Source organism: Schistocerca nitens, chromosome 6 (assembly GCF_023898315.1).
Source record: "Schistocerca nitens isolate TAMUIC-IGC-003100 chromosome 6, iqSchNite1.1, whole genome shotgun sequence".
Taxonomy (NCBI): Eukaryota; Metazoa; Arthropoda; class Insecta; order Orthoptera; family Acrididae; genus Schistocerca; species Schistocerca nitens.
Genome location: NC_064619.1, coordinates 357,269,934 through 357,292,633, shown reverse-complemented (window position 1 = coordinate 357,292,633; position 22,700 = coordinate 357,269,934). Strand labels below are relative to the sequence as shown.

The window sequence follows — 22,700 nt, the reverse complement described above, 5'->3', positions numbered from 1 at the left end:
TGTGTTTAATTAAAATTGGGTATTTAGTACTGTTAAACTGCTCATAAGTTCTGTGGTAAATCCAATTCATTAAGCGATTGTTTTTATCACCTTGTAATATTTTCTTGGATTTATTATTTAACCTTTCAATTATTTTAAGGAATTTTGTCGAACTAATGTATCCTGTTCAAATTGTGTTTTAGATCGTACTGAAATCCAAGTGCCATGGGAGAGAACCTTACTTGTTAATGCCAGCAATTAAATTCAAAAATGTTCAAATGTGTGTGAAATCTTATGGGACTTAACTGCTAAGGTCATCAGTCCCTAAGCTTCCACACTACTTAACCTAAATTATCCTAAGGACAAACACACACACCCGTGCCCGAAGGAGGACTCGAACATCCGCCGGGACCAGCCACACAGTCCATGACTGCAGCGCCTAGATCGCTCGGCTAATCCCGCGTGGCAGCAATTAAGTACATCGGAGGTCATGAGTCCCCTAGACATAGAACTACTTAAACCTTATGGACATCACACACCCATGCCCGAGGCAGAATTCGAACCTGTGACCGTCACAGCAGTGCAGTTCCGGACTGAAGCGCCTAGAACCGCTCGGCCACAGCGGCTGGCATTGTGGCAGATTTGAAGGTTTTCCTTTCCCATCGTATATAAGGGGATTTCAATCACGAAGATCATAAAGTCTAAAAAAAACGTTGTTCTAGATCCCCAATAGATAGCTTACATGTTTCGTGAACATTATGACGGTAAAGTGCAAAATTTAATTGAGGAAGAATTTTAGCCAAATAATGTCCACGTACCCAGAAATCAAGATGCAATGTTTTTGTATCCAGTGAGCCTAACTGAAGTGTAGATTACTACCAGTAAATCAAAACATCAAAATTATAGTTATTCGGATACTGTTCTGCAATAAATTATTAAATAAATTTCGAAGAACAAACACTTTAAGCTAACACTTCGTTTAGTGTATTCTCAACAGATAGTAAATAACTAATTGTACATTCTCCTTATAAGACATCAATCCGAAGATTATTTTAAACTTCACAGTACTTTCTAGGCCTGGTCGTGTTGGAAACGGTATTCCGTTGCCTTTCAACGACCTCTGCTAATCATAGGGTGAGCTACATTTTGATATGAATTTCGAACCATTTTTAACACCAAGAAACATTGTCAGAGGTGAAAGAAGTGGTAAGTGACAGAGTGCAATACTTATAATGCTTGGACTGGATGTACGGAGAAATCTATCAACTTAAAACCCTTAATGAAGTAAAACAAGGTAAATCGACCTGCAGACTGCTGTTACACTTATATGAAGTCTTTTTCCTGCTCAACAGTCATCCATTACATATGAAATTACTTCGTTGTTTCAGTCTTGTCTTCATGGTAGACAACAGAGGATATGACTCTATTATGAAGAAGAAAACACGTCCAGCTTATAGGAAAGTTAGTTTTGCAATTTTTAAGAACCTCTGTCATCTCAGTCTTTGGATGTAATTGAACAACTGTCCGCAAAAGAGACAGTGCACTTTTCAGCAAATGTTAAACTTTTTATTAAAAGGTAAATTGTTTTACTGATACACTACCTTACCGAAAATGGTATTTATGGAAATACAAAAAGGAAAATGATGGTTTTGGAAAGTAGGGAAATTCAGATATACATTGCATTTCCGGAGCAGAAGTAGACTGCTATGTTTCTGAGCAGTTCACAACATCATTCGAAAACTGCCTTCAGTGTTTTCCCGCGAGAAATAGAAAATAAAGAGAGAATTACTTTATTTACTAAGAAATTAAACAGAAAACAAAATAGCAACAGTGAGTACTTCAAGTATTCACCATGACGGAAGCCACCCGAATAAAGTTGCTTCTTAATTTTTAAATATTTGTAGGTGTAAAGGAGTGTTCTGTGCACGTTGGTTTAGCATCCATAATTAAATACAGGCTGCAAAGTTACAAGTTCACATGCTCAGATCGTAGTCTGTTTATACTCCTGAAACCTGTTTCTGTGTGCGAGTTCACTGTTTGAATTTATTATGGTTTTATGGTCAAGTACTTTGTGACGACGTACATAACTTAATTTCACGTACTGAATCTTGGAACTAAAGACCTTAATTTACCTAGGACCATCATTTGGTACTATCAGATAATTTATTAGCTGCCCTTATAATAAGGGAAGAAGAATTACATTGTTCCTGCACTTTTATTTTCTGTGTAGAAGACCATGTAACTATCAATGAAGGACTCAGGATTAAATGTGTGATGTACCATGTATAATGGCCTCTAATTTAGATGGGCTTTTGTTTTTCATCAGGCGAATTTTCTCTTAGCAGACATTAGCAATTTGGTTTTCGTGCAATATGTAGCTGGAGTCACCACAAACAAAACACTGCTCAATCCGTCTTTCATGCGACTGCGACGCAGTGTTGACGGAGAGCTAGGTTAATTTCCTGATATGAACAAAATGACACCTAAAGCAAACTTTTACGTGCCAATTCGATATAACTGTCCCGAATTAGTCTAGTGCGATATTTATTTGATCGATATATGTTTACAGGGACAGTAAAACACCAAGGATAGCGAAAATTCCACCAACGATAAACGACACCACCACCCTGGCCTGCGCTGACAGTGCCACCATGTAGCGGCGCTGCTCAGTTGCTGCTGGAATACTGGTTATTCCTCATGTTTTACAGTGCCTATTAACAAATATTGATGACATAAATATCGCACTAGACTAATTCTGGACCGCTCTGGTCAGTGGGCACATAAAATTTCGATTCAAAAATCATTTTGTCTGCAACCGGAAACAAATCGACGTTGTCCGTCGACACTATGTGTCACATGTAAGAAGCGATGAGGAGTGTTTCTATGGGATGGCTCGGATGGTATAGATGCGTAGTTTCATATAATATCCAAAATACTTTGGAATATAGAATTTTTTGCATAAACAAAATGTTATAAATGAAGGTACTTACGCAAAATTAATTCAAGTTTTACCAAGCATGATGAGTCACCAACCTGACACTATCTAATTCAACAAAAACGAAATCTGAAAAAAGCATGCATGAAATAAGACTATCAAAATATGAAACTTCCTGGCAGATTAAAACTGTGTGCTCGACCGAGTCTCGAACTCGGGACCTTTGCCTTTTGCGGGCAACTGCTCTACCAGCTGAGCTACCGAAGCACGACTCACGGCCGGTACTCACAGCTTTACTTCTGCCAGTACCTCGTCTCCTACCTTCCAAACTTTACAGAAGCTCTCCTGCGAACTTTGCAGAACTAGCACTCCTGAAAGAAAGGATACTGCGGAGACATGGCTTAGCCACAGCCTGGGGGATGTATCCAGAATGAGATTTTCACTCTGCAGCGGAGTGTGCGCTGATATGAAACTTCCTGGCAGTTTTAATCTGCCAGGAAGTTTCATATCAGCGCACACTCCGCTGCAGAGTGAAAATCTCATTCTGCCGTCAAAATATGTTTCTAGGTGTCTTAACTAATTTTCTTTGGATCTAATCATTCTGCTGGAAACAATAAAATCATAATAGTAGGAGATATATTAATAATTAAATGAGCTTATAAATCCGTATTTCGGCAAAACTTGTGTCTCCCAAAACAATTTTTGTTAATTATCATTTGACTTTGTTCAATTGTAATTTCTTTTTCTTTTAATTTGAAGTTAAACGTATTTATTGGGATGTATGAGATGGTTGGTTTCTTCAGAATGCCGTCCAATTTATTACTTTCACATATCTGCGACACATATTTATAGATTGTTCTTAGAAAGTAAATTTAGTTTTTAATTTCTTCATGTTCCTTCACAGCCCTACTTCTTTTATTCTGACATTCTTCTATTTACTTGTTAATTTTTGCCAATGTATGATCCATTACATTTGCTTGTTAATATATTCCTCCATCATCAATGAACCATAAATTATTCTATAAAAAATCAGCGCATTTTACGAACAATGCCGCAGACTGTTTGTATAACGTAATGCAACATTAAACTTACAATGTATTTCAGTGTATATAGTTCGGCATTTACGAAGATTTATCTCAGGCTCAAAACTGGGGTCAGTTTCAACGAATCAACATTAGGATCATTAAATGGCGAATGAATTATCTAGAGGACTACAATGTTGAATGCTAAGATACACAGCAGTTTGTGTAGATTAGTCTGAAACCAATGAAGGCAAAAGTGTTTGCGTCAGTGCTGATCTCAGTGAATAGCAGACATTCTCTCCCCAGATACTGTAGTTCGCGAAACCATTTACCAAAATCAGCAACCGGTGTCTTGTTTCCTAAAGGGTGCCTCTATGAGAGTTATCCCCATATCTCCATGATGTACATTTAGGTTTCATTTGCCAAACGTTCCACATGACAGTTGGGATTCTTTGAGTTTAAGAATAAAGATATATCATTTAAAAGCATGGGAGCAAGGTGATGCAGAGTGGACGGTTGAACCGTTTCAGAATTTGTATTGAGGGTCATAAAAGCTCACAACAGTCTTTTTCAATATGAATACCAATTACGTCGTTACGCAGTAGAAAATACATTACCTATTGAATGCTTTTAGATGTATAGTACTGCAACTGTATTAAAACGATAGTTTTCATTTTGCTCGCTTTATATGAGTGATGAAAGTATAGTGAAAGATCAGCCTGTAACCAGATATTTGATATAGCAATTAAAAAGAAAGATGAAGAGGAAAGACAGAATTATAGAGTCGTGCTGAGTGAAGTAAATATACGTGAAAAGAGAAAATAAATAATACTTAGCTGAGATGAAAGAACTACTAATCATGTCAGTACACAAAGCGAATCATTGCAGTGAGTCAATACATTTTCAAGAGATGGTCTTGAACTAAGACTACAGAACTGTCTCTAATATCTCGACTGATGCTGGTTTACTATCCTTACGGACTATTTCTCTCATTCTTTGAGACGTTTACATTTGAAACAGTCTCCATTGTAATTCTGAGTGTAACAGAGGCAACCAGCCTGTACAGTGATCATTCAGTTACTGTTATTGTTACTGTTACTTTCTGGATGCTTAATTCCCCGCCAAAGTAAAAGACAATAATAATCTGGCTATAAGTTTAGAAAAAAGAATACTTGACTCCAAACGCGTTGCAGTTGGTACTGAGCTCTCGGTCTAAAAGTGGTTCAAATATGTCTCGCCCTCTGTTCGAAGAAAATATTGAAATCTAACAAATTACCGATGGTAGCTGATGTTTACAGGAATTTTTGCTGCGAAAGAATCCAGTAAAATTCCAAACAGACGGGTTGAATTATCGAAGCACAGAGAAGCAAAAATAAATGAAATTCAGCAATTATTGTATTATGCACTTATAGTGAAAAAAGAGAGGTGCTTAAATAGTGGAGGAGAAAAGGAAAAAGAAAATGATGTAAGAGAAAACGAATGAGGAAGTGATAAAAGGAGGAAGAAATCTGTGATGAAAACCTACAATGCTTTACCGCACTGGTTACTTTCGATATGAGTAGCACAGAAGTCAGTGAGAAATTTTAGCTGGTTGATCAAGAAAAGTTATGTTCATTTAATATTAATAAGAAACCACCACAGCTGTATTGATACACGTTTATTATGTCACGACCAGTTTCATTAGAAAGAAAATCGTCAGGCTACACCGCCAATAATCGGCGTAACAAATCCTCACAGAATTGTGTCAGTGTCATGATTGAAAAGCTCTAGCTGTCTTGCGTAACGTAAAGGTAAAGTCTGGGACATGACGATTACATAAACACATCGTAGATCGCCTGTCAGAAGGACGGCGAGCGATGAGTGCAGGAAACTTGCCATGCTATGTGCACTAGCCTAGTGTACACACTAGACTACTCTAATGTACACAGCATAGCAAGTTGCTTGTGCTCAATTGGAATTCTGTATACATTTGATCAGTTAGGTTGAGTGTTGCATTGAATCATGTTTCCTGTCGGTGTAACAGTGGACCTCCCAAGACTAATATCCAATATCGATGAAGACAGAAATCAACTACGATAGACTCTCTATCACTCTTTAAATATGTGTGCTGCGGGGAGAGTTATTTTTGATTATTACAGTGACATAGATTAAAAGCTGCAAATATGTCAATCAATATATGGAAAAATAAACTGTGCATCTATCTAGAAACCGCAGAAAAGGAATAAAAATTAAATTTTGTGAAACTGTGATGGTATCATCGCTGTCGTATGGAAGCTAGAGTTGGGTCAATAAAAAAGAAAATATCAAGAAAACACAAGCAGTAGATATGGGCTTGTTGTGGAGAGTGAAGATCTGCACAAGATGAGATGTAACTAAGACTGAAAATTTTAGTAATGAATACACAGGCCATTAACGAAGAAATAAGTGAATAGAGAGATAGATGAAAACATGAAATGAATAGAATCAGCTTGGAAGACTGCTCCACAAAATCCTGAACGACAAGCCTAAAGGAAAATGAAACAGAGGTCGATCAATGGAGAGATAAAGAGAACTTTGGAAAGATGGGGAAGCCAAATGTATAAGACGATGATGACGATTACAGAGATTGTTACTGCGATGATAAATGTTTCCAATTTATTATTTTCTATGTTTGTACGTATAAAAACGGATCAGTCATCACTTACAAAATGGACTCATCAAATGAATGCAACTCTGCTGACGCATTTCTTTTCGCATGAAATCGTAATTAATGTGAATGTAATTTCGTCACTGGCGTCGAATAATCATCCATATACTATATAATAAGCTGATTCTAAATTCAGATTGGGATCTCAAAAAACAGGGCTAAGAAAACGAAAATCTTGCAGGAGCACCAAAACGCAGGCGGAATTCAGCTTTTCAAATTTAGATATATTTTAGGAATACAGTCATAACAAACGAAATACAGTGCATCGATGATTTATTTGTAAAATAGCTATGTTTATTTTGTGAACACGATCACAAATGATACGGTATGACCTCACATAACATTGAATCTTGTTACCTACGAGTCGTGCTGCATTGCTTGCGATGGAGGTTTCCTTCTGGTACTTAGCTACGCCTATGGCTACAAACATTCATCAGAGAACACCAACGACCATATGTCCAACTTGATACCTTTTCGACACACTCCTGCGTCTGAGTGCTTCTTCTTCCGCAAATAATGCAACGAGGTGAACGTGACACACAACAGGTTTCAGAGTGCCGTAAGTCCGCATTGTGTGTTCGTGTGAGCAGATTTCACTGCGTTGCTTGTAAAGAATATTACGTACACCATGACAAAATTGCACATCCGTGGATATCACCAGCCTTTTATAATTTATTTACATGCATCTGGAGTATTTATCACTTAGAAAAAATTGTCTGTAGTGCTCCACTTGCAGTAATAATGTTAAACCATACAATGTGATCACAGAAAAAACATTAACTCAAGTGGATTGTGTTCACTTCAAGAGTGTCTGTACTTTACAAAAGCATTTCGCTCTTTAAGTTATACGTAATGGATTCCTGAAGTAGAGGGTATGCCTGCAGATAATACGCTCATTGTTTTGAACCATTTATAGAATAAACTCAGACTTCAGTCGCAATTGCTTCATTTGTTGCACCAAAACTTATTTTTTCTCATCCACTGGTTCCTTAAAAAGACGTCTTAGAGATTTTGTCTGCAAATCACTAGTGCGACCGGTCCTAGAACATTGCTCAAATGTGTGGAACCCGAACCAAATAGAAATAACAGGGGATGTTGAACGTATACAGGGAAGGGCAACACGAATGCTCACAGATTTATTTGATCCGTGGGAAAGTCAAACAGATACTGAAGAGACTGAACTTGTAGACTCTTGAAGGCAGACGTAAACGATACCGAGAAAGTCGACTATTAAGTTTCTAGAACCGGCTTTAAATGATGACTAGGATTATACTACAATCCCCCATGCATTGTTCACATAGGGGTCGTGAGGCATTCAAACAATTATTCTTCCCGCTCTCCTTAACTGAATGGATCGGGAAGAAACCATAATAACTGGTGCAATATGACGTACACTCTGCTATGTACTTCAAGGTGGTTTGCAGAGTTTAGATATGTAGGTGTAGGTGTACAGCTTATCTCTTGCGGCTGAGACGTACCATCTTCTGTCAAGCACTTCATGGTGGTTTCCAGAGTATAGATGAAGATGTAGATGTACAGTCTGTCTCTTCAGGTTACGTGGGGCCAAAAGGTAACTACTAATGAGTTTTGAAGTAAATATTGAGCACATACAAGAACAATATCGTGATGTCAGACACTACGTATATAACCTGTCCACTGAGAGTAGTCTTCGCTCCCTCAGTCTTGGTGTTTCTCAGAGAATATTGGATGGTTTGGTACACTTCCGTAAAATACGAATCGTGAGATTTGTAACATGAGGAGAAATGGATTGTACATCGAGAAGAGGAGAAATGGCTTCTAGATCGACGAATGTTGCTGCAAATATGCATGTACCATTCACTGCGATTGTGCGTTTTTGGTGGGTAATAGTGCCTGAAATTGGCTTTCAAAAATAAAACATGTAAACCGAAGGGCCACATCCGTTGAATGAGACTGACTTCCATCTAGTAATTCTCGATTTGAACATAGACGAATCGAGTCGTGTGTTCCACCGCATTCGGCCGTTGTTACGCGGCACTTCTTGTTTCATAATAGATTCCTAAGTAATACACAGGTGATGGTCACAAGCACTCGCAGCTGTAAGCAACGTTCCATCAGGCGCAGCTCGCAGAGACCACCGCTTCGCAGCGGCAGCAGCAGCTGCAGCATCAGCGAAGACGCGGTTCTAAGTCCGGTGCAGGCAGGCGGGCGGGCAGCTAGCTGCTCGTAATGTCGGCCCAACGCCCGCGCGTCTGGGTGGCGGGGCTGCCGGCTCACTTACCGCCATCTGTGAGGTGCAGCCCAACGCCGCGCTGACGCGTCTCCGGTCGTGTGGCTCGGCGGTGGCGGCCTGCATGTGACTGCCAGTGGCTGCCGGGAGGCAAGGGGAAAGCCCCGCCGCCCGGCGCTGTATCGTGGGAGGCCTCATAGCGCCCGGCCAATGGCGCGCCCGCACCACCACCGAGCTCGTGCCAGCCCCTGCGCAGCAGCTGTCCTTATTTTTTTGCGCGTTTACTTTTCCTCTAAGCTTTATCTAGGTCTATACCTGTAAGTGAAGCAAGCTTTCTTACAACGGTACGTGGTTCATCGTGTACACTAACCCTCAAAAAATCTCACACTGTACAGCATCTATAGCGAGTAGAGGCTTCATTACTGCTTGTTGCCTTTGACGTCTTAAAGAATGTCCCTGAAGAGGAGGATGCTGCAATGCAGAGTTAAATAATGGTCTACTGTGAACTCCTAGAAATAAATAAGCAGGCTACAAACAGATCTCTGAAGATCCATACTAGGTCAATATTTCGAATCCTTAATACGGAAGGTATAGAAAAGACTGACGTAGTAGCTATGTTCAAAGTGACAGCTGTCAGCAACACAAGATCGTTGAAATACTGGGACAGTTTTAGAGTACTTGGTATGTTGAAGCTAATACTTCGATGTTAAAACTGGACGCATAAAACGTCGGAAGCTACGAAACTTGTGATTTAACGCCTCATCTACGATGGAGTTACTGGAAACTGAGGAGAAGCCCGCTTTGGAAAAACATAGGGCAGACAATGGCTCTGAGTACCGTGGTACTTAACATCTAAGGTCATCAGTCCCCTAGAATTTAGAACTACTTAAACCTAACTAACCTAAGGACATCATACACATCTATGCCCCATGCAGGATTTGAACCTGCTACCGTAGCGGTCGCGCGGTTCCGGTCTGAATCGCCTAGAGCCGCTCGGCCACAACGGCCGGCCGTAGGGCAGACATTCGCTCGTGTACTTTCCAAGGGAGCCATTCCTGAATTCAACTCAGTCGATTTCGAGAGACCGTGGGAGACCTGAACCTAGATGACCAAACGGTGATTTCAGCTCCGTTCCTCCAGGATTCGAGCCCACAGTCTTTCTTTATAACCGAGCGAGGTGGCGCAGTGGTTCGCACACTGGACTCGCATTCGGGAGGACGACGGTTCAATCCCGTCTCCGGCCATCCTGATTTAGGTTTTCCGTGATTTCCCTAAATCGCTTCAGGCAAATGCCGGGATGGTTCCTTTGAAAGGGCACGGCCGATTTCCTTCCCCATCCTTCCCTCACCCGAGCTTGAGCTCCGTCTCTAATGACCTCGTTGTCGACGGGACGTTAAACACTAATCTCCTCCTCCTCCTTTCTTTATACATTGCTGCTCAAAACGTAAGAACGAAAGTAACTTTCGCATGATGTATCGCTGCCAAGTAACAGAGCTCCATGAAACTTGGACCATACATAGAAAGAACTGCAATAGTATAGCACAGAAGGTAACTGACACAAATACGCAATGAAACGAATAGAAAGGACAGTTTTACTGAAATACAATAAGTACACCGAAGGCACAGCGAATTACGTTACTGCCCTGGATGTTGCAAAAGGCTTAAAATGGTTATTAATACTATTTATGACCATTATGGACGGCAATGTGCCCTGTAAAGTGCTCCAGTGCTAGTCACAAGTTCTTACGGAAAGTGTGCTCCAGTACTCCACTTGACAACTGCAGGATAGTAACTGGTGCATTTGGACGTGGTTTAATACGTCTTCCCAAAATGCTAACAAAGTACAGCTTGACAACTCGGACAATTAGCACTTTGCGAATCATTCTAAATGTCTACTATTTCAATAAATTTACTGCAGTAGTATTACAACAGACAAACGTAACAGGCTAATGTTTCAGATACTGTTTTAAAAGACGTTAAAACTGTTGTGATGTTAATTTTTTTGTCACTATACTTTATACTCAACGAAACGTAAATCACTCTCGAAGCAAAATGTGGCGGAGGGCAGAGCAATTGTTCCAGCTTCATTACACACGTAATTTTGATCCTCCAATGTTTCTGAGGCCAATCAATGTCTACCACTTCCTTGTTATACTTACTAGCATCAAACCGTCGGCAACACGGGATGTGCCAGAATAATTTAATTTTGGTAGAAGGTGAACATAAGGTTCAATTCTGCCATTATTCCTATTTACTGCAAGCACGCATTATGTGTCACATTTGAATAACTGTTCTAATTTAAAGTTACTATCTTACAATGGGATAGTATTAAATGTAAATGACTGTTACATCCACTATCACGAGTACACGATGCTGTTTCGGGGCGACCTATGAAGATTTCACTCCACCATTAGTAATATATACATCATCTGCACCTTCACTTATATTTACATCAATGCTTCGCAAGACATTTTACAGCTCTAGTACTTCATTTCTCCCCTTTCACGTTCGCAATCAGTGCATGTGAAGTGTCGATAAACTTCTGTATGAGTTCTAATGCCTGAGGTCTCGTGTTTAGTCTGAGCCTCGCTTAAAACTGGACGGTTAGCAAAGCAGTCACTATTCGTTGTCCTTAGCAGAAAGTCAGACGGTACTGCCAACATGGAGAAATCGTAACTACCGTTCAAATGCCCCCCCCCCCCATGTTTTTTCTCCTAGTCCCCGTCGCTAGCGGCGAACACGTAGGATTGCAGAGGCTCTACCACATTCCCGTCTAATTGGGTGGTAACAGGTGTGTTCATTTCTAAACTGTTACTGCCTAAAATGCTTACTCCATAATAGCTGGTAAATGAAAATGCAACAAGATATAGCAGATTTGCAAATTACTTAACAACCACCATTTAAATTAGTTTACTACATTCAGCTACTAAAATTATTCAGTACAAAGTGTATAGGAGTTTTTCCTTGTGTTCTTCCTGTTTTCACTAATATCAGCTTGACTTGGAGAGCAACTTAAATATAAAATTTCTTGCAAAGATAATTCAATTATTGTTTTTATTAACATTTTCTCTGAGAGGCAGAGCCTGTATATCTCATGAAAGTAGCACCACACGATAGATGCAGTGATCAATTCCGAGTCTGTCAAACACATTTCCGAACCAGTGAGAATTTTACTAGAAACAGGCGAAGAGTTTCCGTAATACTATTATTAACTCAGTTATTTCTCTTCTGCGAAACATTTTAGCAGCCCTTTGTAGCAGGGACTCAAGGCGAAGTTACCTGCAACAGTGCAGGTGGAGATAGGAAATGTAAAGGAGAGACGATGGGAAAATTTAGCAACACATAGCTCAATCAATCCACTGGCAAATCCGCAAATGGCAAATATCTGCATTGGAATCTAAATAGGAGACAATCTTTTGAAAGTACGCTGCTAGAGAAAGGTAAGCTTAACATCCAGCTGATAGCGACACCATGAAATTACGGACACAAGTAATATTCACAGTCCACCCTGTCTATTTTCCGTGATTTCCCTATATCGCTTCAGGCAAATTCGAGATGATTCCTTCGAAAGGGCACGACCGACTTCCTTCCCCATCCTTCCCTAATTCGATGGAACCGATGACCTCGATAGATCGTCCCTTCCCACGAATCAACCAACCCACCAACCAACCCTGTCTATTTTGGACTGGAAGCCTCAAATAATGTGGTGCAATTCCACCTGCAACAGGCTGTCTACTTCCTTTGATACAGTTTTGTTTACTAACCGGTATCCTGTGACTTTCAAACATAGGTTGGAAGCTTACTGGGCTGAAAAAGCGTTTGTGACCTAGTACCGTTCTGATACCTTGTAGGGGAACGGCGGGTAGTGTGGGCCAGCGGGTAGTATGGGCCAGTTGATATTTCAGCTATTCGCTACGAGGTAGCAGCATGGTGCACAGTGTAATCCTTCCCGTCAGCGCCATTTCGTCATATGCAGAGAGTTTGTTTGATTCCCAGTGTCGTATAGTTTGTCCTCCTACAAGTTTGCCTCAATAGTTTTTAACATTATGCTGCATCATTACATGTAAGAATATACTTACAAATCTAGAGCTGTTATTTAGTTTACTCTATTAATATAAGGCAGTGACAAAGTGACAGTTGCATGTCGTTTGCTCTCACAGTGTTTCACCTACTACCATGTTTTCATATCTGTATGAGTCAGGTAGTATGGGCCATGCGACATTCGGGTGGTATGGGCCATGGAACCCTTTTTTTTATACTGTGCCAACATTTAAGAAAGAAAACCCTCAGATTGCTTCCCAGTCAGAATCTAAAATCACTTCTGGAGAGACCACCAGTTCCTCCAATGCACTACACTGAAGTGAACAATGTAATTTTACAAGTGTTTTTCTTATATAGCTGTCGCCTTTGCCCTCCTGCAGCGAAAAGAGGTTGATATGTCGAAATAGAAGGTCAGAGAGAAGCGAAATACTGACATCAACTCCAATAAAAAATATGCTGACAGATAAGAAAGATTCAGAAGAGCAGAAGGAAAAAGCACAACAGAAAAAGAGACAAATGAAATTTTCTAAACAGGAACAAACAATGATCAATAATGAGAAGAAAAATGAACAAATCAAAATTTTTAGTAATGACAGTCCTACACCAAGCACTTCTCAAGACGTTGTAAATGTAAAATGTATTGTTCGTGGACAAAACTATGACGAAAATTGGACTCAGTGCAACAAGTGTGAAGGCTGGGGACATGAGCTATGTGCAGACATTGACGACTTAATTTTTTACTTTTGTGATCTCTGTAAGCTAAATAAATCATAGGGTAAATGAGCTTTAATGTGTTATATATTGTGTATAGTATTAAACAATAAAACTTTTATTCAAAACAATGTTTTTAATTTATAAACATAATAATATTGGTGTGGCCCATACTATAAGTCAATTTTTAAAATGCCCAAAATGCAAGGTTAATTCTAATTACATTTTGTGTTGTTCCCGTCATATATTGCTAAAGATATTTTTATTACTTAGAGGAAATAAGTTGATAATATGATTCCTTAAATGGCCCATAACACCGGCCATTCCCCTACGCGAAGTGTATAAATTGGACGCTCTTTATGTGTATATCGATTTATATGTCACTGCAAGTTTTGTAAACAAAGAAATACCCTTTATTTAGCAAGAAACTGCGGGAGATAACATTGCAAAATATCCGGTGGAGGGTGGAGAGAGTGTTTAATGGTGGCTAATGATAAAATCTCTAAAACAAACTTTCGTGAAAGGCAATAAAATTTTTTATTGCAAATAAGTTTTTCGTAGATCCTTCTTCCAACAGTTCATAACAAATTCTTAATTATGTTAATAGACTGCTGATTCTAGAAACAGATTTTCTTTTATCATGCATTTTATATATACTTATTTCTCAACGTTTGATATACAAACATGCAGCCACAACTGAAAGATTAAGCTTGTACCGTCTGAAATGTCAAACGTTAAGGTAGACTTGACACTGATAAGTAATGAAAGGTCCTCTGACCTCTCGCTGGTTTGTGAATGCTAGACTCATACATCATTCCACAGCAGACGCAGTGATTCAGTTTGTTGGCCTGATCCTTACTGGTAGAATATGTTGAAGAGGTTGCTCTTACCTGATGAAATAGATCCGGTTTGTTATTATTAAAGTGTGGGATAAAGTATCTTGATTGTATCGCACATAGTAATGAATACAAACCACCTGAAAAAAAATGAAGCAGAAATTCTGTAGGTTAAGAGGAGATGTGATATTATTTCGGTAATTACCAAACCAAGATATTTATGAAGAACTTGACAGTGCGAAATCACTTATAAGAGTATCTTTGCACTCTCTTTGACCCAGATGCATGCACTGATTCGGTTCGGAAGTGTGTAATAAAGTCTACATATCTTTCCTGAGGCAAGCTGGCCCATAAATGTTGGAACTGGCCTTGAATATCGGCACTGGGGTGTAGCTCACTTCTGGGCTGGTCCCACACATATTCCACCAGGGATATATCTGGGGTTCTTGCTGGCGATGGGAGTAACTCAGTATCACACAGTCATTTCATAGAGACACGTTCCATATGTAGACATGCTTTGTCATACAAAAAAAATTGTACCACAAGAGAAGTAAAAGTAACACATTAGTATGCAGGAGTAGAATAGTGGGGCATGTTCTAGATTTAAAAGATCACGATATAAAGCGGGGTGATTTACAGGGACCCACTTCTGGAGATAATCAAGATATTACGACTTCCCAGGTCAGGTTACACATTTGGAAGATTTATATTTAAGGTCACCCTCCACTCCTCTCCCTAGGGAATCACTGGAAATTGATCAAAGTCATCCAGGGGAACACCTGTCATACCCACGCACCTTAGGCAAGTGGACTAGGTCATGATGTAACTCGATACTGGTCACATGACTTAAAATTAATGAGAGACACCTGGAACAATGGGAGCACCTTAAAATGACGGGAAATTCTGGACAAATAAGATTCTAGGTCTCGCTTTCCCTTGTCATCCTTTATAAGTAGTTCAATTGTGTAGGCCTCTTCATTCGAGGCCTGTGCATCATGAGTAAAGTTTTAGGTTGGTATATTTACACAGCCATTTTTTCTGACATATTATATATATTGGTTCAATTTTTTATTTTTCTACTGACTTACGACTACTAGGAACATTACACTCAAGCTAGAAGAATTTAAATGCTACGTTTCTCATTTTGTTTTCTATGTACAATATTTACATTTAAATCATTATACTTATAGCATTTGCATTTTAATCATTCTATACACAATATTTACATTTTTCTCTTTGATCACTTTTTTCTGTATACAGTATACTGGGAATACGGTCTAGCAGAAGTAGGTGACGAAAGAAAACTCTCTCGCTCTCTCTCTCTCTCTCTCTCTCTCTCTCTCTCTCTCTCTCACACACACACACACACAGCCATACACAGAGACAGCCATATGGGCAATATGGCAAGTGTTCCACTCAATTATTCTGCTCGCGCATCCACAATTTACAAGTAAATTAACCATCCAAGCACACAATCACTCAATGAATAGAGTGCACAGTGGGTGCCGATCCCATCCCCACAGATAAACTGTTATCTTGAGGCGACAGTCCTACTTTCATCTGCAGTGTACTTCGTGACTGATAGATTACCTGGTGCACCATATGTGGAGCGGCATCATATGTGGAATGCATTTAAGCAGGAACCACTAGTAATAATCATTCACGAGAGCCTTTAGGACAGCACGATGCAAACCCATTACCCGCCTGTGGTTGGCACCTGCATCTATATGGTGTGTGTACGTTTTCGACCTGAGCCCTACCAACTTCACAGTCTGTGAACCTTTAGTTTCATCATCCATTAGGCCAATAAACGTCCAATCGTGAGGTGTTATTCCAAAAGCATTAACTGCTGCCTATCCAGACATGTCGATTTTTCATGGATGTACCTACTTATTTCATAGTGAAAACAGCGATTCACCCCGTAGGTGAAACTGTCTGTATCCATTTAAAGTAAGTTGAAGTCAATGAAGTTTGGCTTCGCAAACTCTTAGCGAATGGGCCCATGTGGAGTTTAGAGAGATTCAGAACACATATACCGACCCAGATAGGCTTCGTGAACTACACTGTGACTTCGCCGATCAGCAAAGTGGCTATTTCTTCATTTAAGATGGTAGCCCACTTGGAAGTGGGGCTATCGATGTGATCTGTTCTGCCATAATAAGTTCCACATCCATTCTCTGCTGGGTAAACTGAATGGATTAAGCGATGTTCTCCAATATTTTCCATACTTTTTCCATAAACTGAATTATTCATTAACTTTAAAAAAATCTTTTTCAAAGTTACACATCGTGCGAGCCCTGTTTTAGGTGTTTACATCAATGTACTCCATCAAACAGCAAAATTGCTTCAAGGAGATGTGAGCGGTTCTAACAAGTTCTGTTCCTAAGCTGAGACATTGCTGGAGGTTTCTGTAATGTAGAACATATCGTTGCTTGTAACCCATTGCTGTCAATTGCTTCGAGTAAGTATCTTGACAGATACCTCACTAACTGCTATGTCTCTACTGGCAAGCCATGCAACCAAGTCTCCTGTGTGCAGGATTCTGATGGATGTCCAAAGCGGAAATTGCGAGATTGAAGGAAAGTATCAGTGATGTGGCTGCAGATACTGGTGAGGGATCTGTTCTGGAGATAGAACAGGAATAATCCACCCATTTCATTTAGATGACGCACATAGCGACTTGTCACTTTTCCCAGAGCTCCTAGCCCCACAAAATGTACTCTGATATATCATATCAACTTGCCACGCTTTTTGGAGCTCAGAGAGCAACTATCTCACAGGTTTATTCCTATCCTATGAGTCAAATTTGTTACAGTAGACGTCGATCTGTGAAGGTTTGATTGGAGGTAGTGTGATAGTCTTGGCAATTGCGGGCTTTCAGATAAAAATGTGGCCCTCAACTACGTACCCTCACACTCAGAGTTGAAATATTAAAAGTTTTGGCTGGTTTCGTTGTCGAGGGGGTGGGATACGTAGTTGCCGCATTACATGCCAGATACTGCTGAGTCTACAGTATACAATATGAATATAAACAAGAATTGCATAGTCGAAGGATCCTATCACTCGGCAATTACAGATTTTAAATGTAACATAGAAATTTATAAATGAAAGTTGCCAATCAAATAAAATCTGCAGGTCCTATTTTAACGACTTTAAATGATGAGTACGATAGCAGAAGTACTTTTAAGAATGCCGTTTATTTCTGCAAAACACTTATTGGTGTCGATGGTCCAGCAATTAAATAAAATATGAGTAACAGGGAAATAATAGAATCCTACATCGTGTAAATAGTTATGAGCAACAACATAGCTTGAGAGATATTCACTTCTAAATGCATACTACGTCTCACTCCACTAGCCACGGAAATCTCACAAGTGCACAGGTCAACACCACGAAATATTTCTATCTACCGGTACCACGTGCAAACTGCTCAACCCTCTCCAATTATTTCCTGCGACCGTCCGTCGCGCCATCCTGTCCAGCACTCCCTCGTGTCCTGTGCGACCTGATGCTCCTCCCCCACTTCCATACAGTCTCTCCATTGACTTCGGTAGTCGCCTACCCTAGTAACGAGCGCCGTGATTGGCTAGAGTGCTCCCGCCATGTCTCCAAACCAACGCACACTCACAAACATACTGAAACATGTACGAAATACTGGATTTACATTTAAATAACTTAAAAATTAAATAAATATTCCTACCGCTGGACCATAAACACGCTCTACCACACGTTATTAAATAGATAAACAAATTAAATAAACGTATATCAAAGGAATAGAAGCAAAAGTAGGCCAATAGCCTAATGTCTCTGCTCTTTCTAAAAGACAGTAAATATTTGACCAATTTCTTCATGAATAGTATATATCGGATATAAACAAAGACACAGACTAATATATATATATATATATATATATATATATATATATATATATATATATATATATATATTATATATATTATATATATGCTGCTACCTTTCTTTCGTGTAACTGTGGAGTACTTATGGCGTGACATGATCAATAGTAATCGGCCACTTTTACCTCCAATAACTCATGTACTATTCAAGTTACAGGCCTGTAATTCATAAAGTCTTAGGTTTACACTAATGGCTTTCTAAAGGCACGTCGATCGACCAAATCGGACGAACCATCTAGATTTTGGAAATTCGTTGCTGGGTGTTACTTGTATAATTTACTGTCAGATACTAAACTTTAAACCAATAAAGATACTGAAAATCTGATTACGTCATCAGAATCGTCGTGCAAATAATGATAATTTACATATTTCTTTTTGAGGTATCATGATTTCTCTGGCTACTATTAATTCCTACAGGAACTGTGAAATGTCTGCAATTATGGTTTCACAAAGTCCGCCATCTTTGGCATTCCTACCATACAGAAGTCCTTTATCGACACAAAGCAACTTCTTCGAAACAGTGTCAACATGGAATTCCCAGCCACGCAGTCGGCCTGGACCACGTGCTGGAGCTGCCCCACTTGCTCCGGCTACTGTTCAGCACCACGTGGTTGTTGACGAGCTCCAGCTTGCCGAGCGGCCTGTGCGGCCACGTCAACTCCGAACTTAGAATATTTTCAAGGCGCCACAACTCGCCCGTTACCTCACACACCTCCACTTATTAACATTCTGGCTTGGCAGAACGTTCAGAAGTAGCACCCTTCAGTTCATACAAGTACATATAAAACAAATTACAAAGAACTGAATTAAATGATTAAAGTCCCAGGCCTATAGTGCTTATAAATTTTTTTCAAAGTTGTGGGAGCAGCATGAATTTCGAAATAAACTTAAACTAACACAAATTATGAACGAAACGGCATATTAAATAAATGCCTGCTTTTCAGTTATGCATAAACAATTTTTTGGACAAGAAATAAAATTTTTAAATGCACTTTCACTTATGTGCGATTTTGTAAGCACTTCTTGTGCCACTCATTCAGCGCTAAGGCGCCTTCTTGCACTAATTTTTCTGTTGCACTACACACGCTCACACGGATTTTAGCTCGAAGTATTGATCAATTCATATCAGGCCTCTGACAAGTGCCTCACAAAAATCGTATCTGCCTCTGAGTTCCCAGCTCCACCTTTTATCATGACAAATCTGTCTACAATGAAAACCAAAAGTAGAAATCCGTCAACAAACCATTTCCCAAACCCAACCAAGATCCTCGCTAGTTTCCCTCCAGCGGAAAACGATACTTTAGGAACGGAGGCACAAGGCAAATGACTGAATCACAGTAAGCTAAAATTCCCACAAGCCCCATTTAATTGACTTCCTACCTCCATTTACCAAAAAATGCAAGTACATACAATTACAATTTTAATACTCTTCAAATTGGCCACTAAATTCTTTGCCACACTCTTATACAAAACACAAATCAATACATATTTTACTTAATCCACAAGGTCACTGACCTCCACGCACCCTCAGTTCCTAAACATCCCCCCCCCCCCCCCTCGTGCACACGTACAGTGCCACAATAAACTAACATATCACCAATGAATCCCCAAGTAAAACATATAAAATTATCCCTCCAAAATCACTGCCTCTAATTACAAATTAGAACACCTTTTCATTTCTGCCCTTTCTCTATATACAGCCTCAACTCAGTCACGTTTCTTAGACTTAAAGGTTTTCCTGAGACAGGGTATTTTAAACGGTATGCATTTGGGTGAGGGCACTCTGCTACAACAAATGGTCCATAATAATTTCTTAATCTCCCCGTCCACTTCGCTGGAACGCTCTTTGGCGCGTACAAGTACTTTGTCTCCCACTTTGTATTTCATCGGTATGTATAGCCCTTCGTGTCACATTTCCTTTCAGCAGCTAACTTTTTCATGCGGGTCGTTACTGCCTGCTCTCTTTCACCAGCTGATTCAGCTTTTCGCGGTGGGAATTCTACCATTTCTGTGAGTAGGAACATAGGTTTCACCCGGGTCATGACTTCCAAAGGTGAGTGCCCTGTAGCCTTACTTTTTACGCTGTTACGTACTCCACCCACTTGGAATGATGATTGCTGGCATGCGTCTTACATAAACGTTCCACTCCCAGCATATACCGTTCACACCGATTGCTCACTGGGTGGCAGACGGATATACGGATATGTTTGCACACCCTGGTCGTTCACGAACGTGTTCCATACGGATATGTTGCATACCCTGGTCGTTCACGAACGTGTTCCAATCGTTCGAAGTAAACTGTGAACCGTTGCCAGACAACAGCCTTACTGGTTTTACAATATTCTTGCAGAAATCCTTCTCCAGTTTGGCGATCAGAGTTTTAGTATTCGCTTTCCATATTGGATACAGTTTAATGAACTTAGAGAACAGGTCCCCCACAACAAAGCTGTACTTCATGCCGCCGTGTCCTGTGGGTAGTGGGCCAAAATTTTCCACAGCCCGTAACTCGCCCACTTTAGTAAGTATAATACTTTGCATTTCCCCCTGTTGCGTGGTTGTGCAGTATTTGACCCGCTGGCACCTGTCGCTCGCCGCCAGCTGTGCGCGGACCCGTCTGGCCATGTTATTTACGTGGGCTTAAATGGACGTAGTCTATTAACTGTTCCACATACCTTTTGGGATAACACAGTCTCCATTTGTCGGTCTCTTTATCTTTCAGTCGGAATAACACTCCCTTGTGAATCTTAAAATATTTGGGTACTTTCTCGTATCCCTTGCTGTCGAAATTCACCTTAATACGTTTCAGTTCAGAATCGTCATTTTGTGATCGCCGCATATCTCGCACACCGCACGAATTTCTTTCTCCCCGCTAGCCCCTTCATATACAGTAGCTTAAATTCGTTCGGCTCCTCCCTTCCATCGCCTTCCGACCCCACTGGTAATCTGGACATAGCATAGGCAACACAATTTTCTTTGCCCATGATGTAGAGGATTTCGTATTCGAATTGCTGCATGAACATTGCCCAACGCATTAAGTGGTCGTTCCGTATCCTGCAGCTGGACAGATAACTCAGCGCCTTGTGGTCCGACAACGCTGTTACTTTTCTGCCCTCTAACTACACGCGGAATTTCTTAAATCAATGCACGATCGCTAGCATCTCCTTCTCTGATATGCGGTATCCCTGTTCGTGCTTATTTAGCATGCGGCTGGAGAATGCCACACCACGGTGTAAAATTTTTCCATCGACTAGCTTTTCCTGAAATAGCTCACAACCTGTTCCATGGTCCCAACTGTCCGATTCTAAACAGAAAGGGAGATTCATATCTGGGTAGTACAAGATCTTACTATTGCACAATTTATCCTTTATACCCTGGAATTCCGTTTCACATTCCTCGGTCCACCTCCAAGCTGTACTTTTCTTCAACAATTTGCCTAAATTTGGAATATTCATTCCTCCCTCTGCCAAGAATTTTCTGTAGAAACCGCACAAGCGCAAGTATGACTTCAGTTGTTTCGTACTTTTGGGTTTATTACATTCGGGAATAAACTTTAATTTTTCGGAACTAGATAAAGTTCCTTTCGAAGTAAGGGTATGCCCCAGGAATTCCACCTCGCCTCAGAGCCATGAGTACCTCCTCCAAAACTCGACAATTCTCATTCCATGTTTCTGTAGCGATCAGTATATCATCTACGTATATCACGAGTTTGCTCATTTGAGTCTCCCCCAGGACATGACTCAACGCTCTTACAAAAACTGACACAAAAATTGTAAATCCGAATGGTACTACCCTAAACCGGTAGCTTCGCCCTTCAAAAAGGAAAGAAGTATACCGTCTGCTTTCCTCTGCGAACGGGATTTGCCAAAATCCCGAGGTCAGATCAGCACTGGACATTGATATTATTAAAATTCTGCAGCAGTTCCTCCATATTGCCAGGCTGGTCTAATTCCCTAACAATTACTTTATTTATTTTTCTCGCATCTAATGCAATTCTGACCGAGTTATCACGTTGTTTAACAATAAAGATTGGATTGCAAAAATCGCTATTACATTGTTCGACTGTACCCAAATCTAACATTTATTTTAATCGAACTCTGACGGCATCCCGTCCAGCTATAGGTATTACATACGGTTTGCACTTTTTTGGTTCGTGAGGTTTCACTTTCATAGAGTACTCGAAATCGGTAACTTTACCAAGTCGATCCGAGGATACGTCCTCGTGGCGGTACAACGACTCACACAACCCTTTCTTTTCCCCTTCTGATATACTCTTGACTGCATCAGTGACATCCTTAATTCTGTTATGTGTATCGACTTCCTTACACCAGCCCTCAGTAATAAGGAATGAGCAATCTGATTTACACCTG

General features: G+C 40.2%; 1 protein-coding gene across 1 annotated transcript in view; it reads right to left on the bottom strand.

Annotated features, from left to right (window-relative positions):
- Window positions 1–22,700, bottom strand: part of LOC126262488 (zinc finger protein 384-like) — a 463,059-nt gene that overhangs the window by 65,227 nt on the left and 375,132 nt on the right. Inside the window, exon 2 of the mRNA XM_049959153.1 lies at window positions 8,883–9,079. Within this exon, the coding sequence (XP_049815110.1) occupies window positions 8,883–9,079 (197 nt within the window). The remainder of the gene's footprint in view (window positions 1–8,882; window positions 9,080–22,700) is intronic.